This window comes from Lepisosteus oculatus, chromosome 7 (assembly GCF_040954835.1).
Source record: "Lepisosteus oculatus isolate fLepOcu1 chromosome 7, fLepOcu1.hap2, whole genome shotgun sequence".
Taxonomy (NCBI): Eukaryota; Metazoa; Chordata; class Actinopteri; order Semionotiformes; family Lepisosteidae; genus Lepisosteus; species Lepisosteus oculatus.
In genome coordinates, this window is record NC_090702.1 from 41,404,220 (window position 1) to 41,422,696 (window position 18,477).

General features: G+C 39.1%; 1 protein-coding gene and 1 long non-coding RNA gene across 2 annotated transcripts; one reads left to right on the top strand and one right to left on the bottom strand.

Moving 5' to 3' along the window:
- Positions 1 to 784: 784 nt before the first annotated feature.
- On the bottom strand, positions 785 to 18,210 carry lta4h (leukotriene A4 hydrolase). The gene is made up of 19 exons (XM_006633356.3): positions 18,036 to 18,210; positions 14,384 to 14,514; positions 13,917 to 14,037; positions 13,185 to 13,253; positions 10,368 to 10,472; positions 9,723 to 9,775; positions 9,030 to 9,102; positions 8,491 to 8,631; positions 7,866 to 7,889; positions 7,704 to 7,774; positions 7,090 to 7,201; positions 5,669 to 5,813; positions 5,105 to 5,208; positions 4,880 to 4,950; positions 4,388 to 4,442; positions 3,878 to 3,973; positions 2,961 to 3,043; positions 1,804 to 1,908; positions 785 to 1,348 (listed from the first exon to the last, which is right to left on the bottom strand). The coding sequence occupies exons 1-19, from the start codon at positions 18,189 to 18,191 to the stop codon at positions 1,210 to 1,212; spliced, it is 1,854 nt and encodes a 617-aa protein (XP_006633419.1). The 5' UTR covers positions 18,192 to 18,210; the 3' UTR covers positions 785 to 1,209.
- On the top strand, positions 7,742 to 9,235 carry LOC138240828 (uncharacterized). Its single transcript, XR_011190092.1, has 2 exons — positions 7,742 to 7,829; positions 8,202 to 9,235. It is a non-coding gene; the product is annotated as an uncharacterized lncRNA (long non-coding RNA).
- Positions 18,211 to 18,477: the final 267 nt, after the last annotated feature.

Sequence of the window (18,477 nt, forward strand, 5' to 3'; positions counted from 1 at the left end):
ATATTTACCCTCCCTTTTGTAAAAATATTATTAAGCACACACTACCACTAAACTAAACAGAACACACATTCTGAAGCATTTTTGTACAAGGACTGGTGCGGACTTGTGGTTTTAACATCCTCAGAAAAGAATCTGCCACCTCATCATCAGTTTAGAAAGTGTCATCCTTAATTTCAGTTACAAAAGCAACCCTATATGTTGAAGCAGTATTACTGTAAGGTACATCTTGGTATTGTTTAAAAGACATGACAGTTTAAAATTTCATATTTACATGTTTCACTGTATTGATTGAGCTTTTTCTGCCTTCCTGGTTATTTAAGAGAACTCGGGAGTAACATTTAAATGTCTAAAACCTTTGAATATCAAAATATTTAATGATTAAATACGGTACAAATAGGCAGTAGCTTCTTTACATTAGATTTCAGTGCCTTTCCAGGAGCACGAAGAGTGTGTTGTTCACAACTCAAAGCTCTTTAGTGCCGCAGTGATGTCAAGTATATGGCTCTGATGTCTGCACTGAAAAGAATGTTTTTTGAGATATGCTGCATGGAAGTGCAGAGACTCTGCAGAGAGTTTTTGAACATCAGATTGGCATAGTTTTGCTGTTATTTTTGCTGACACCAATTTGTCCCTTTTGATCTTCTACGATGCTTAACATTTTTCATCTGGAAAGGAAATGAGTATCTGTAGGACCAATACAGTAACACTTCTGTTAATCTTGATAAGTGTTGTAAAAAGAAAATCTGTATAAAGTGACACCAAAGCAAGATGCAAGAATTCAAAACATTTTTAAACTAATGTTTATTATAACAAAAAAAGCAGACAGCAAGGGACTGACAATGTAGGAGAATTTCTTTGTTGAAAAAACGTATTCTTCTTTTAGATGGATGTGCTCAAGGTGATTTGTCTTAGTTATAAAAGCAAGTTTCATGTAAAAACATTATGAACCTTCAGCTCATGTACCTTCCACTTCTCGAAATAATAAAAACTTCGTGTCCGAGGTTTCCCTCCACAAAGACACGCCTTGCAAAGCTATAAGAAAAATGCAATTGTACCTGAATATCAGCTGCTTCTGCATTGCTTGCTCTTTCTGATTATTAAGACTACATTTTTATTTTTTATTGAATTCTTCCTAACAGTAGCCTGACAGCAGTGTCTGCACAGCCCACTGAAAGCCTGCGAATGCGAATGCAAAGAGAGCAAAGCTCCCTAGCAAGCTGTGCTCTTTGACGGTTCGACCTTCAGGTCCTTCGCCACCAGCATGGCAGTGACTGGATGCATGCAGCCCTTGTGCTTGAGAAAGGTGCTGACCGCCTTTTCGCGGTACTTGTCAAAGTTGTACAGCTCCCTGAAAACAAACAAAAACAGGAAGCGCAGTCATACAAAAGTATTACGTCCTGCATTTAACCGTGCAGGATTTTAATAAAGAGGCAGAAGCAATACAGGGGAGCAGTATGGTGGCACAGCGGTCCCCCGAGTTCAATCCCTGGGGTGTAGTCCATGAGGAGTTTGCATGTTCTCCCCAGGTTTGTGTGGGTTTCAGGCAGGTGCTCCAGTTTCCTCCCATAGTCCAGAACATATTAGTAGGCTATTATGGTTTTGGGAAAATTGGCTCTGGTGTGAGCATGTGTGTTTGTGTCTGTGTGTGCCCTGTGATGGACTGGCATCCCATCCAGGATGTATCCTGCCTTGCGCTTGTTGGCTGGGATACATTCCGGCTCCCCTATGTCCCTGAATTGGAAGAAGTGGTCCGAAAATAGACGGATGGAATAAAATGGGGTTGTAGCCCGTTCGCTTTATTACCTGAACAGAGGTCGTGTGAACTTCATGCGGCCCTGCTCAGTGGCCATCTGGAAGGCCAGGGGAACAGCTTCTTCCCACTTGGATCGGACACAGAGACGCAGCCACCTGTGAGCAGCCAAGAACATGGTGCTTTAATTGAATAAATAATAAAGCTTGTATATTGCAATGAGCAGAAAAAATAAATGCAAATCTAACTGGACAAGGAATAACGTCAAGGGCTTTACTCTACTTAACTTCTACACATTTCAGCTATAATATGTTACTTTGTTAATTTAAAATAAATGAAGTCTTTAAGCTGAATATCTTGTGAGGCAGTTCAGGGTGGAGGACAGAGCCCTAGACTCATCACTGGCAAGTCGAGAGTCCACACGTCTGCTGTGGAATCCACCACGGTACCCTTGAGAAATGCTTTATTCAATCAACGACACTGTTCCTGCAAGGCCTTCTCTCCCGCCACACACAGGTACGCCATCCCACCCTAACCATCACCACTTAACTAGAGGCCGACAGGCTCTCGCAATACAACTTGCTTTTCCCTTTTTTATTTCAGGGGCAGCAACACAAGATGGAATTTCTAGGCTGTATTTTGTAAATCAAAGACTCAAAATAGTCTTCGCGAGAAAACCCTAACCAGTTGCTACAGAAATTCTAACATTTCACCTTGCAAGAGTTCTTTAAACACGGACGAAAAAAAGAAATGTAACAAAGTTCTGGCATTTGTTTTAGAAAAAATGGAACCGGTAAGCACTTAACGGGCCCACTTCCCCTTCCTTCCGCTGATATTTAAATACATTTAGCAGGAAATGATTGTGTAAATTTCAAACGACAAACAGGCTCTCATCTCTTGCATCCTCTTTTTCATCCGCATCCTATAGTCATAAAAGCACAAGATTTTACTCAGATAATCTTTTCATATATAAAATGTATAATTTCATATCTCTTTTCAGAATTCATGCGCACATGAATTGGCAGTTTTTCCAAATCAAATCCAAAACGTTTTTTTGACAAAATTACACAATGAACGTATGGAAAGGTTTCCATGCACAAAGCTCACTCATCAGGTCCAACAGCTAGTATCAGGCATCAGAGCTGTAATAGCAATTAATGTGACGCAAACCTTAGAGAGATTTAAAAGTAATTATAGCGTAAAAACATGCCTGAATCTTATTTCGGCATTCTTCACTGCATTCAGGTTGTACACTTCTTGCATTCTCTTCACGTGCGACAGTGGGAGTGGGTCCTAAAATGAGCAAAACAGAGCAGTACTTTAAACAAGATTTAAAACACCTGATGGAATCTTTTCACACATTCAATTCATTACATTCAATTCGTTCTTGCAAAAATCTTGAAGTGTACTACGAGACTCAAGATTTAGAAACATGCCTATCTAAAAAGCCTTTTTTTCTGTTAAAGGGGAACTCAGACTGCCTATTACATTTAAGTAACAAAATACATTAATTGACAGCAATGGCAAAATTTTACAAATTTTGAGTAAAGCAGAAAATCGTGACCTTTGTGAAACTACTGGATAGTCACCATGTTGTCGCAAACCGCTGAGAGCGAGAGTTTACAAGAATTGCTACGTGAAGCAGCCCTTCCTGCTCGCTAGTTACCGTAGCGACTAGTGTGATGTACGAGCAAATAAGTACAGGCTGTGCAGAAGATATTTCACTGCAGAAATGTTCCAATGTGATCTGTATGTAGAGATAACAAGTAGTACTTGTCAGCAAAACTGTGTCGAAGACGAAAGCAATATTGGATTAAAAGGGATGCATTCATGAGCCTGCTTGTCTACAATGCAATAAGGCCGTTTCATGTCACCTTCATGTTTTGTTGCCTCATTCTGAATTGCAGAATATGGCGATGCGCATACCTGGAAATGTAGTCTATTTTGTAATGTAAATCGGAAGTTCTACACATTACTGTGTAGATGTTACTTACCAAAATATAAATATAGCATTGCAGTTACCCTTTAAACCCAAATAGAATAGACAATCTTCAAGAAAACACCAGGAATTTTATATATACCATACACATCTGTCACATGTTGATATAACCAGAGGCCTGGGCCTACCTCCAACAGTAACAGAGCCAGGAACTCAATCACTTGATGGGACGATAACTTCTTGAAATCATCTGCAGTAAATGCATTCAAATCTGCTTCCTTTGCCTTGGAGAGAAGAATTTGTCACTGTTATAAAGATTTTAAAAGGATTCACCTCTTTCTACAGACCATGTAGTAGACACCTAGACTTGTATCTATAAGGTCACAGGTTTAAATCCCAGGCGGGATGTTTCTGTTGTTACCCCTGAGAAGGTACTTCACTTAAGACCTGTCCCAGTAAAATGCCCTACTGTATAAACTGGTGCATCTACACACCAGTTTATTTATCGTTGTAAATGAAAAAAAAAAAGTTGTTTTCTATTCACTTATCTGGTTCAATAAATCTTCATTATTAAAGGCTTGCACATTATGTAGGTGTACAAACAACAGAAAATAATATGCATAAAAGAATACTATATTCCCTTACAATTTTAATTCATGACTATTTCACAGATGAGAAGCATACAGTGCTGCACAAACCTTAACCCATCTCTGGCACAAGGCAATGCACACATCAGCCAAGGACGTGTCATATCTGTAAAGAAGAGGCATTTTACCCAATCAATTTACCCATTCCCCACTTCACAGATCGTGGCATCATCAATTTTCTGCTGTAATATCTTCGACCATTTTGTGAGACTTTTCTGATGGATCTCTCACATGGTGCACACACACACGAATACCTTCTGAGTTTTTCATCCAACCAAGTGTTTCTCTCCACCCCATTTAAAAGGGGGAATAAGTGTTTTCTTTCTTATTCAATCTGCTGAAGTTAAAAACAGCTTTCTGTACAACTGTCTTTATTTACTATATGTAGAAAAAACAATCTTTCACTAGCATTTACAGCATCAGATTATCCTTTTGTTATAAGAAAATATTTTAGCAAGGTGAACCTCGGATTATAAGCAAAATAGTGTTACAGAAGAAATCTAGAGGTGTGTAAAAATTTTACCCGAAATCATTTGTACGTACTGATTTTTTACTGGAGGCATTCCTGGGGTGTGCATCCAGCCATTCCAGTCTACCTTATTGAGAATGTCAACCTGCAAAAATATTTCAAACAAACTATAAGTTACACAGCTGCTTAATTTCTCTATACAGAATATCTACACAGGCCATGATCAATTCAGAGTCAGACAACTAAAGCCAACTGATTTTTTATATATATGCATTAGTTGAAGCGTTGAAAAGGTTTACCTTGTCCCTGAAATAGGTATAGAGGTAGTTCTTCCAGGCATCAGTGGTGACACTGCTATAGGCAAACATCTGAATGTAGGACTTGATGAATCCCATGAATACCTCTGGTAAAAGCCAAAATACCAATGAGCTCCTGCAATCTTCAAATACATCATCCTGGCACTGCTACGCTAACAGCTATCACACTGACACATTAGTCCATAAAATATTAGCTAGCTGAGCATAAAATCACAATTCACAAGACTCCCAGATTTGAGCAATGTGGAGCATCTGAACAGGAAAAAAAAGTGATAGGGTTTACTAGTCATTGAATTTCATGAACATCTCAAGGGGCATCTACAAACTGCAGCAGTACAAGTTCCAAGCATATACTGAAAATATGAAGTGGAGCTAATCAAACTGAACTTTGGCGCTGCTGGGCATTAATATTTAGAACACCACACAGCAAAAGACCAGACGGTTATTACTTTATGAGCAGAAAGCAGAGGTTCAAAAGAACTGGAAGAGACTGCCATCATTTTTGACTCCCTCAAGAGTCCTGAAACAGATTTCCTGCAGTTTTACCTGGGCCTCCCATGAGCTCTTCCAGATGGTAGAGAAGAGCAAAACCCTTTTCATATGGGACTGAAGAGAAGGCCTCATCTGTGTCCACTTCGTGGAGATTAGGGACAAGGTTTGTCAGAGGATTATTGGCTCCAAATGTGTTTACCTGCAGCACAGAAAGATTCCGATCACAGAGATACCAATCTGCTCTTAATTTACACATACTCAACGTGAACAGAACACAGGGAAATAGCAAGACCCCTGAAATTAAATAGTCATACAGCTTCTATGTAGATCACATGCAGGCTTTAAAACATGAGAAATAGAGATACTTTTTCAATGTAAAGTTTGCAGCCTTCATACAGCTTTTATAACCCATTTTGTTGATAACCTTTTTTTGTACATTTCATATCTTTTGAAAACTATGAATAACAAGAATTTTGAAATAATGACCCTCAGAACAACAAGCAGGCCCCGGTCTAATTTTACTAGAAATGCCCTTTTAATTTTGAATGTTTTTGTACCATCAATACAAAAAATAACTTAATGTAACAAATACCTTTTTTTCCCCCCACATGAAACTAAACTTTTGTGGAAGTTGTAGCTAGCGATTTCTATAAATAACTTATTGTAATTAGTACAGCTTAGTGTGGGTGAAAAAAAATCAAGTTTTTAATCTTATTAATCTTGTGTTTAATCAAAACAACACAAGATATACAATGAAGTGATGTGGAATCTAATACTTTGCTTTTACCAGCTACTGTACATCTTGAGACAAATTTGACTCATCATCGTGAAGGTCATTTGTTCCTCCTTATACATCATGAAGCTAAAAAATGACTTGGATTGTTTTACAGAATCATGAAATACAGATATATCAAGATAAGCTGTTAAATAAAATGTAAAAAATATCAGTAGATGATGGTTTATAATTGTGAATTCTGATGTTAAGAAGGAATGACACTGAGTGAGGAGTATTGCAGACGTTTATTAAAATGAGATACCGCAAAAATATGATCAAGAATAAGATGAAGTGAAACTCTACTGAAGAATTACAATTCCAGTTTGTGGTTTTAACACCCCATGATAAGAATATATCACTTCATTATCAGTTTCTAACACGCTACTTTTGCACTCATTTACATTTAATGGTTGAGAAATTCTGAGCTGCTGACAGCACAGTTTCTTCAGATTTAAAAAGAAGCTTTTCCTGAAAATGAAGCTTTGCATCACATAGATGCAACAGCAAAAAAATAAAGAGAAAATAGTCAAAATGGTGTAACATAGGGACAGTAAAAATGTAAAAATCTCAAAAACAAATAAAATACTAAATCTAAAAACAAACTAAACAGATTTAAATAGATGACTTAAAAAAAGTAATAATAAAACATGAATACTTTTTGCTCTTGAACTGTAGAGTTCTCCATCACAGTAAATCTTACCGATTCCTGAAGCTCCTTCCAGCCTCCTATCGCTTTGAACTGCCTGAACTGCTCATTCACCATGCGGCTGCCAATCATACGCTCCAGGTAGACGGTGTGGCCTTCATTCAGCCTGAGTTTAAAATAAACACAGCTCAGCAGGAAGGTATGTTACAACACAGGGTCTACTTTACTGTGATTACAGTGATGGTCTGCTTGGTTTTCAAAATTGTTGCAAGCTCAGCATAATCTACAGAAAACACCATAATGCAGTAATTACAGGTAATTTTGGATACACATGACTATTAGATTCGATTTGACAGGGCTCTGAAAGCCTTGCTTAAGATTCAGCTTGACAATGTGAACTGTCAACATCAACAGCATTGACACAGAGTGTGCAAGTGTACAACATGACATCTGTCAGCATTGACAGTGAGTGTGAAAGATAACCAAGTGTCAAAATCTGTTTAAACCAACTTCCACTATTGCTTTCTAGGACTGATGTCAACATCACCTGTAGCCCCGTTCTTGACAAACAAGAACGTTAAAGCTGATTTTTTAAGCTTTATTTACTGATAAACCTCACTGTATCTGTTAAAGACTGATATACTGCAAGTCACTTGTTCAAAACATACCAAAAATGCTCCCAAGTTTTATTTGTCACCAGGTTGCCAGTCCAGCTATGAGAGATTTCATGTGCAATGACCTAAGGAAGAGAAGAAAGCATCCTGTTAACCTTGAAGGAGAACACAAATAAAAATGTGAGTCAAAATACAGGTAGGAGTGAGGCAACTTACACCAACTAGTGATCTGTCACCAGCCTAAAATAGAGAAAACAGAAATCATGGACAGTCCTGGACAAAAAGAAGATGTCAAGATTTATGCCAAACAGAATTACTTGATTTACTTTATTATTTGTTCTTACAAATCAAGGGAAAGTTCAAAATTAAAACACAATGAACACTGTTTATGCAAGTCTTCTTTGTTCTGAATGTCACCTTGCCAGATTTGTACTAAAATGTATTGGAATGACTGATGTTACTTTGGAATAACTGAGAAATAAAAACCCTGCGAAATATAGCTGGAAACAGTGGTCATCAAAGCCAAATTAACATTCCTTATTGTTGTAACAGGTTGGCATCTGACCATGGAGAGATCAAGGTTTATGAATAAGAACTCTTTTTGAGTGCATATGAGTTCCTACAATTCCAGTATGACCTCAGCTCCATCTACACTATGTGAAGAGTTTTAAGATTTTGCATGTCACCTTTACAAAAGGTCAGAGGTCACATGCCAAGTCATGGTTTGCTAGAATCTGGCTTCCATGGAAACAATGACGCTATCAACATTCGTGGAGTTGCAAGCAAACCGATGAAGCTGAACGTACTGTACAAGGAAGTAACAAGAAACATCCAGGCTCACCAGCAAAGTTGGGGTGGCGAAGGTCAGACAGGGGTTCTCCATGCCTCCATAAGGGAAGGAAGGAGGGAGCACAAGGACATCATACTGGCCCCATACATAAGGTCCTGCCAGCTGCTCTGCAATCTTCAACATGGCTTCAGTCTGGGAGAAGAGGAAGAGCAGAACCGAGGGCATGTTAATGCGTAACAATGGCAACAATTGCTTCAAAATGATTTTTCTCAACCCCTCTGTTGTTTGAGTTACTGGTTGCAGTATTTCAAAGCTTCAATGGTAGCAAGGATTTCCATGTCAGTTTTCTAGAAGCCGTATACCGACGGTGAAGATCTGTGCGGGTGAAAGAGGAGCTGAGCAGAAGCGATTAACTGTTGGCCACAGGAAGTACGCTGCTGAACCCAGTGGCAACGAGTCTACGTTCCTGAGGAAACCATACCGAGGGGACTCTGCTGATAAGAAGCAGGGCACTGCAGAAAGTGGCTACTATCTAAAAACCAGCATGAGGGAGAGAGAAATGACTACAAACCAACAAAGCACCAACTCACCTCAGCAAACTCGTAGGCCGCCAGATCCACTACCTCCTTCTCTGACCAGACTCTGCTTCTCGGCCCAATCTCTCTGAACACAACCAGACATCATTTTAGATCATCACTCAGTGCTTCTCAAAACTTGCTGAATATTATGGAAGATGTACCTAAAATGCAAGGCTTTTTTTCAGCTTAGCACAATGAAAATAAAAACTATTCTCTGACTAGTGTAGTTCAAGATGCCCTGAATCTAATCTAAAAAACGTTTCAGTGCCATCGGCATGTGTGTGTTACTTCAGGAGGAGTCACCAGTGGAGATCTCAAGTCCTCTTTAGAGGAGAAGGAATGTTTTGTGAAGATCACCACGATGGACATCAGCAAGTGTGGTGGAGACATGCATAAGATTGAATTACTGTTATGTACAACAGGCCATTCACTGGAGAGGTCCAAGTGTCACGGTCTGGGCAGGAGTACTTAATTGCTAAACAACTCCACTTGTGGAAGTTGATGGCTTGACTTGCATGTATTGAAAAATAGCTAAGATAACTGAATCTTTTAGTCTGAAATGGAAGCCTAAGAGGGGACCCGCCTCAAGTATTCAAACTCCAGCATAAAATCCATGTTATATAATAAGTAAAATACAGAATACACATAGCTTATCTTAACAAGAGTGAACAAATGCATGGTGTAAACTAACAAAAAAAAAGTTACCTGCTCTCCAGAGCACCAACTACTATGGCAATCAAATAAGAAGGCATGGCAACCTGTAAAATTGGGGGATAATACAGATTTTAATGATGTTTAACGAACCAAGTGTGGCTTGAATGCTTGTGTGAAAGTATTTTCTTAAGAGTTTTCTGTTGCAGGCTTGATAAGCAATGGATAAAGCTTTGAGTGAAAAAGCCAAATGTAATCTTGTAAATACTACAGGCAGCAGATTTCTGAAACACGGACAGCAATGGTAATACAGGAAACTTAGCCACATTATACTGCAGTCGAGTAAGATAACTGGTCTTGGAAACTCTTGGATCAGCGCTAACTTTGATTTCTGAAATGTTACAACAGACAGGTCCCCTAAAGGCAGTAGCATCTGAAATTGTTTGGAATATTTTGTTTGTTACAGTCAACGAGAAAGACGGGTTTACTCATGTTGATGTGCAGGCATGGACATCTCCTGACCTATTCTATGCAGGACATGTGGATTGGACACACACTCTAGTGTCCGCCTGCGACATTGACTGGTGGAAGGGACAGGCTCCATTGGAACTGCTCACATGTTGTTAGAAACAGCGCTGTCTGACATTGCTCCTGTACAGCATCACTGATAACAGGGTGAAGGACAAGCCTGACACTCACCGCTTGCCTGAAGCGATAGACCATTCTGCTGCTGTCAAGAGGGTCTGCGTCCTGCCCATCCCTCACAGCACTCATCACCGCCACCAGCTCCTTGGAGACGGACACCTGGTGAGGAGACAAGCCAGGGCCGGTGAGGAAGACAGGACACGCTCACACGGTCCAAGAGGAGATTGAGGTTTTTTATTGAGCTTATTCTTGAGGTACAAAATTAGAAGGGCAGCGGTATTTACAAAGCAGGGAAAACCAAACCAAAACCTCTCTCTTCTTCCAGGCTCTAACCTTCCTGTATTCCCATCCTGAACACAAGGGCTTAGAAAAAAAAAGAGGAGAGTTATTCAACTCTGGAATGCATTTTCAGGTCGTTTTATGGAAGCTGGTTCACCGCAATCCTTTTAGAAATGCGTTGCTGCTGTCCCCCAACATTAAACTTCTGAACACCAGGCTCAGCAATATGTGCTGTGAAGCCACTTCCTGCTCACAACCTCTCTTATCTCCTGGTAAAGTCCAGGGTGACAAGCCTTCTGCTCTGGTTTGGTTATTAATGAAGATTCTTTAAAGGACTAAAGTACAAGTCTTGCAAGCACAGGAAGCCTAGATTCATGAGCAACACGCAGACCTTGAAAGACTCTCCTGCAGTTACAAGAGCTGAAATCAAGATTGTTACAGTATATATTATAGAAGTATATCATACATTACGGACCTCATTTGAGTACAGTAATGGCAAGCACAGCATATCTTGAAAAATGTTACTACCTCAGTTAAACCAACAATAAAATATCCTTTAAGGTGTCGCCACATACAGGAAGTTCTCCAATTATGCACTCTTTTTGCATGTTTTTGATTTAACGCACCTCAAAAACATATACTGTTTTTTGGTTTTGGACAAATTACTGTAGTTCTCACTTCAGCATGCTTGGGAATGGGCAACTTTACTGAGTGTTTGAATACTCTGCAAGTACCCAGCTGCACGTTGCCGAGAGCCTTACAGTAACTTGGACCATACGCAGTGACCTGGGCAGTCTCTGAATGGTGCCTGAAAGAGCACAGAGATATCTCCCATCGTCTCGCCCTTAATAAACAAATCTATCAAATGTCTTTGTCTTAGCCTTATGTTTATTAACCTAATATTAAAAAAAAGAAACTATAAAAATGGCGTCAACAACTCTTAAAAATGAAATTAATGACAACCAACTTGTAACTAAAATGTTTTTTTTTAAAAAAACAGCCGCTCGTCGGGTTTCATCGTGCAATAGAACGGTTTTGAAACAATTATGTTTAAAAGCCTCAGTGACAGAGGGCTGAAGAAAGCTGCACACTCCAGATGTGTCTGTGGGCACGCATTTTCCACACCATTCATGACCTGCCACTCACTTTAGTCTCCAACTCGCATATTACATGAAATTATTACACATTAACAAATATCAGCTGTTATTTTAATACCACTATATAAACATGCATGAAAGGATGTGTGGAACGGTTTTTATTTAGGGGCTCAAACCCAGAACACTCTCTTCCATTTACATTCATTCTTATGGGAAATTCATTTCAAATGTACATGTTTTTGAGTTACAGCATTTTATACCCCTAAATTAAGACCTACCAATACCTGGAAGTCTCTTTCTAAGTTGAGAATTTTTACAAATGTTGTAATGACATGTATTTAACACTGAGAACAACATGTGCAATTTGTTTGTTGGCATTAGTTAATTCATTTCTTAATTTCAGTTTAATAATCAGAATCATGGGTTTACTTGTTTTATTTTTATTTTCTGCCTTACAGCAATAAGAAAGTTGTGCAAATGAGACTGCTGTATATATTTCTGTGAACTCTTGGATGGACCATCACTGTTTGGAAGAACTGCCCTATCTTAATTTAAAATTTACCAGAGAAAGAAAATTGGGGGAGCAGACAACTTAAACCTGGTAATATCTGATAAGTCTCAATAGATTATATTTCATTATATTATCCATACCACAGCACTTTTTAAGCTGTCTTGTCCAACATTTAGATGAAAGTAAGCAGGATAACAATGGAAGAAAGATCCAGAGACAAGAGTACCAGTGTTTCAGGGCAGAAGGTTTTAGTGCAGAGTAAACTGAGCTTCTTTAAAGCTGGCAGTTGTAACTGCAAACTAAAATAAGCTCTTGTGCTGCTGATATCTGCACATTTCTGAGTGTCTGCACGCATGTTGCAATATCTTTGGTTTTAGGGCCCCTCATTAACACTAATCCTCAATAATATATTATTTAGATTAAAGCTAAAGAAATACTCTCTCATCCTAGCGTTAATCCCGCATCAGTAGGGTCTGCTTGTCGGCACGCCCGTCTCCATTTGGAGGATTTTGTTTGTCACCAGAAAAGGATTCTGAATCCTAACCTGTAAAACATTCTTCGAGAAGAAGTGCCCCTTGCTTTTGTAACATTGTTGTGTAACACTGTTGTGCAGCATGTAATTGAATTGTGATGCCTTTTCTGTTAAGCATACAGAGGAAGTGGTTCCAGTAGTGTAAGCAGTGCTAGACAGGGTAGCAAAATGTAAATGCTGCAGAATTGCTAAACCCTTGTTGACTAGAAACCTCTATGCTCTACACAACCAAACTGAGACAACATTTTGTGTAACGATGTCAAGCAACCATTTATGCATACGTACTGAAAACTTCAGGTTTCAGAAAAATAATACGGTGTATTTATTTTTAATATAAACAGCTTTTACATTAATTGGCAATGCATATTGGGCTGAAGGCAGGTGAACATGAGTAAAACAACATTCACACATTGACTGTATGCCAAGGGGATGCCCATTCTAAAACAACGTACCTGAGCATAGTAGGTGCTTTTCACAGATGGGGTATCCTGACAGGGGACCATGGTTCGACAGTGGGTAGCCTGAGCAACAAATGAAAAACAAAATGAAAAGTAAAGAAAGAAAATAAAACTCAAAGAGAAACATAGTCCATTTCTTTACAAAACTGTGCTTTTATGCTGTTTTTCTAGACAGGAGGATATGTACAGAGTATTTCTTCTCATGGGGATTTTTGCTTTCATTCCCCAGAGAGGTAAACATTTCATATGACTACTGTATTTTATCATGAGAAATTAATCTTCTTCTCCTCCCAAGCTAACCACACACATACCACTCGATAAACTCAACAGTTAAAAATCTCAACACATTTTCATTTGTAGGTCTGTATCAACTTTGTTACCTACCTATTGTTCCTGCATCAACCTTTGACAAAGCATCTTATGTGAATAATTAACAAGGAACGTTGCTTTCATACTTAGGTACTGTTCTGTGCTGTATTAAGATAAAGTCTGGGTGTTGAAGGGAACATTTTTATGTTCTGGAACCAATTAGCAATTACAGCAGGGGAAGTAATCAGAATGTAATTTCTGTTACACAAGAATTTGTCAATTTTTCTTTTCCGTTTTCAGCTGATAATCCCGTTTTCAAAGAATGGAGAGAGCCCATATAAGGAGGGTTTACTGCATGTAAAAACAACACGAGCTTGTCCGTCCCGCTGTGATAAGGCAGGGGTTTGGTTGTGATACCTGACATTGACTGAAGAGGTAGGGGTGCTTCTTGCCAGCAGTCTGTTCTGGGCTGAGCCACTGCAGCGCGGAGGCTTTGGGTGAGGTCTCATAAGACACTTCGATAATGACATGCTGGCCCCTGAGAGAGACAGAGAAAACATTCCAGCCCGGGGACACAGACACGCAGTGTGTTGCACTGAAAAAGGCTTTCGATGAGACCTGCAGACAGAAGACTGCAGAACCGTGGCCGAAAGGAGTGTTTTTTTAATAATTATCCGTTTTTCAATAAAGGGGTTGAAACTTGCAAAATAATTTCACTTCATGACAGTAATTTCTTTCTAATATCGCAGTTATTTACTTTTTTAAAGCCCTATAGGGTTCTGCTTACAAAAAGGGAAGCACATACTGTAGTGAAGACTTTGTCAACCCGCCTGAAATAGCGTCATATTTTTATCTACATGGCAGTGGAATCCATAAAGCATTACCTGGACAATTCGAAAGGCAGGTTGATCTCCAGAGCTGAACCCTTAAACCTGTGTGGGGACCCCAGAGAAAACTTGGTCTCCTGTCCATTAGCTGTGACTTTATTGATCTTCAAGTCCTTTGTATCAAGAACCTGTGGAAAAACGATGAGCACAGCTAATGCAACTGCAATTTCCATATGTTTCACAAGTCAAAATGCAGTTCAATAAATACATACGCATATGAAAAATGAAAAAAAACCATACGCTGTATGGTTTGGTTTTATTTTCCACCTAAAAAAAACCTATAGTGAAGATAGTTATGAGTCAGTGGTGACAAAGTCGTATCGATAAGATGAAAGCTCAAATTGTCGGCTCAGCAACTGTAATGACCTTGGATTAATTTCAATCTCGAACGATCAAAGTCCTTGAAACATAATCACTCTGTGTGCACAGTAGAAAACAGGAAACTTTGCCCTTGCATCAGGTCTTGAACAGCTGTAGAGCTAGAGCATCTAAAATCACTGATGTCAGCAACCTGAAAAGGAATAATGATTGTAAAGATCAAAGAAGGAAATAATAAATGTGCTTTGTTTAAATAAGTTGTAAAAGAAACCTCTAGCCCATTAGCTATAACTTTATTGATCTCCAAGGTCTTTGAGTCAAGAATCTGTTGGAAAGGATGAGTACATTACATTTGTACTACATAACTTGGCGTTTTTACCATTATAATGAATTCCCTAAATTAACGGAAATACAATACACACAGTGACAAATGTGTTTACTCCCTGACCACCTAAAATGTATGAATGCATTTTGATTTGTTTTCTTAACAGAAAAAAACTATCATAAAATGTCAACTGTAAGATGTACAGAAACAAAGAAGGAAGGATAAACCAATTTGTGAAAGAAAAACGCATTTTAAAAGAGAAGCATCAAGTCTATCAAATCCATCAAATGATGAGATGCAGACAGTGTTACCAACTGTTGGCCAATGTATTTCTGAAAGCACACTGGTGATTGCTTTTATGCAAACGGTAGCCCTGCTGCTATTACTTGCTGATACTACTGAACTGAGACAAAACACACCCAGCTGTCTCCAGACTACAGGTGTTTTTTACTACCACCTGTATCATTTCCAATGGCACTGCACTGCATGCACAAACTGTCCTCCAAGTCAAACATTTACACGTCGTACAATTTATAGCAGTCAGATCTCATCCAAAGTCAGCACTCCCTATCAGACTGAGAGGCTACAAGCTACAACTTGTCACACCAAAGTCCAGATATGCAATAAGCACCCTGAATTGTGCAAAATGAAGCGAAAGGTATTTCACACTCCCTGAATTGCACTTCCCTTATTTCAAGGATTCAGAACGTTGACCAAAGCAGAAGCTGCAAACAGCGGTAGGGGCATTAAGGAGAGGGACTATCCACTCAAGACTGCTATGCACAGTCATATTAAGACATGACAGGGTTGCCTGTCTGCGGATAAGACGACAATCAACCCTCATTCTAAATTTACTGAGCCACCGTAAACCTCTTCAAGCCTCTTCAGTTCTACAAGTTTCTCAAAGGTGCAAAGCAATGTATCTTGGGGTTTTGTAACAGAACCCGCCAATTGGCCATGAGGCGTATACTTTGTTCAATCCAACAAAAGGTCCAGTGAGGTTTACTGAAACTATAAATCATTTATTTGCAAATGCCAAATGGATAGAACATTATATCCTTACCTAAGATTTCATCTCTCTCTCTAAGCAGTTATGGTCTGTATTCTGAAATGTTAACCTTTTTTCAGATCTTACTGTCCGGTTAAATTAAGCACAGGGGAACTAAAGTAGCTGTAGTTGGAAGATGGCTGGAGTAGAAGATGTTCTGAAGCCCGTTGATGGAGCCTGGGCATGTACTTGTCTCTCAGATCTTCATTTAATCCTGTTGATTTTAAAAGAATCTAGGAAGTAACCCTAGAAGTAACCCTTCTGATGCAATATAATATACTGTATATGGATATACTCATCCATCCATGTTTCTATACTGCTTTATTTTATTCAATACAAGGTCTCCAGCAATGCCAGAGCCTAACTCAGCAAGGAAGGCAGGATACACCCTGGATGGGATGCCAGTTTTTACAAAACTTTGTGTTTGGAGTTTGCATGTTCTCCCCTAGTTTGTATGGGTTTCCTATGGGTGCTCCAGTTTCCTCCCACAATCCAAAGACATACTGGTTTGGTAACTGGCTTCTGGTAAAACTGACCTTGGTATGAGTGTGTGTCTGTGTCTGCCCATCGATGGACTGGCGTCCTTTCCATGGTGTATCTGCCTAGTTTCCTCTAGTTCACCCGTGCGCGGTTGCACGGTTAGTATCCGAGAGCCGAGATGTGAAAAACACACTTTGACGATTCTAAATGGATATAACAAAATAACTGTCGATTCTAAAATGACTACATACACAGCACGCTATAGGCTGGAACAAAAATCTGAAAGGTCCTAAAACACTCGATAACTCTGTACAGCATACAGAAAGAATCGACTATAAACGTATTAATAACGAACATATTGTACAATATAAAACCAGGATGACAAGTTGTCAGTCTATAGGCAGCTCATAAACTTAACTTTTGTGTACTTACCGATGGACTTGGTATGTTTCTTAAATGTAAAACTTTGTGTCGCATTTAAAATATTTCTATGTATTCAGAATATCTACCGACCTACTCTAGTTTTGTGTTAAGTCATTAATAAAATAAATGAGGAGCGGTGGTTAATGAGTAATCATACTTCAAGCAATAACTAAATGATAGTTATTTGGCGTATTTGTCTGCAAATTTGTAACTGCATATATAAGCCCTCTCGGTCAAGGAAAAGAGATCTTGGAAGTGCCAGCCAACTTTGTAGTGGGTGCACCTTCACATCGCTAAATGTTCCGAGGTGATGCACATCCAATACAATTTCAAAACAGAACACCAATCACTACAGCAACCGCTATAATTGATTCCAGTATTGTTAGGGAAAGGATTACACCTGAGATTAGCAGCTGTACCGTTATACAAATGAAATAAAAATGAATAAATATCAGATGGATGGGTTTGACAAATTCTACAGTAACCCTACGCGCTCAAGCGAAATGTCATTATCTGAAAAGTGCATAATTGAAAGTAACCCAGTAAAGTTATGTACAACTATCCGAAATAAAGCTTAACTTGTCAGTGAGAAATACGATTACTTCGGTCCCGCCTGTGGACTCTTCACCCACCGTCTCACGTTTGTCCCCTCATTTCTCCGCCCGTATTGTACTTTTCCCCCAAACTCTGCTTTTATGGTACTCTACTGGACTGCACTATGGACGCAGGGTGTAATACAATGACAACATTCTGACACCATCGGGATATGTTAAACTACTTTTTACTGAAGAAAGAAATCACTGCTTTCTGACTTTGGGTGTAGACCACAACAGGTTAACAAAAGCAAATGATTTCATTAAAAAAAAACAATACAAAACACCAAGCATTTTAAAATCAGGTGGGGTATTCTATCGAGCTAAAGTTAATTTCAAATCGGAATAATTGGCAATATAAATACGTAAACAGCCTGATCTCAGCTATTGTGTGTATTTATAGGATAATGAATGACTAATCACAATTATTAGTAAGAAAACAGCAGTAAATCAGTAACTTACCAGGCTTGAAAATTTGTCCTCCAGTACCTCTATAGTCAAGGCAACGTTCCCGTTAATGACATGTCTGTCAAAGTCAACATGAAATCGCAGATTCAAGTGCTTGGTGATACATTTAGAGATAGAAGCATTGGAGCTAGGATCTACAACAGAAGCCATGGTTCAATTATCAGTCCAGAAACTGGTCATACACTTATAGCCACTATACCCACGTGTTTTGCATTGTCATTAGGCTCATGGGTATTGTAGTTTTTTAATCACGCAGTGGACAGGCTAAAAGCTGCAGTAAACTACATTACCCAGGTCACACTTCGGTCACGCCGGAGCAGCATTGCTGCGATTGTCACACAGGAGGACGGTGTCTGGATTTTGAACGTAGATCGAAATGTGCGTGGTCGGTGTTTGTACCTAACGAGGCGTGGAACTCAACGGTATTAGTCGTTAA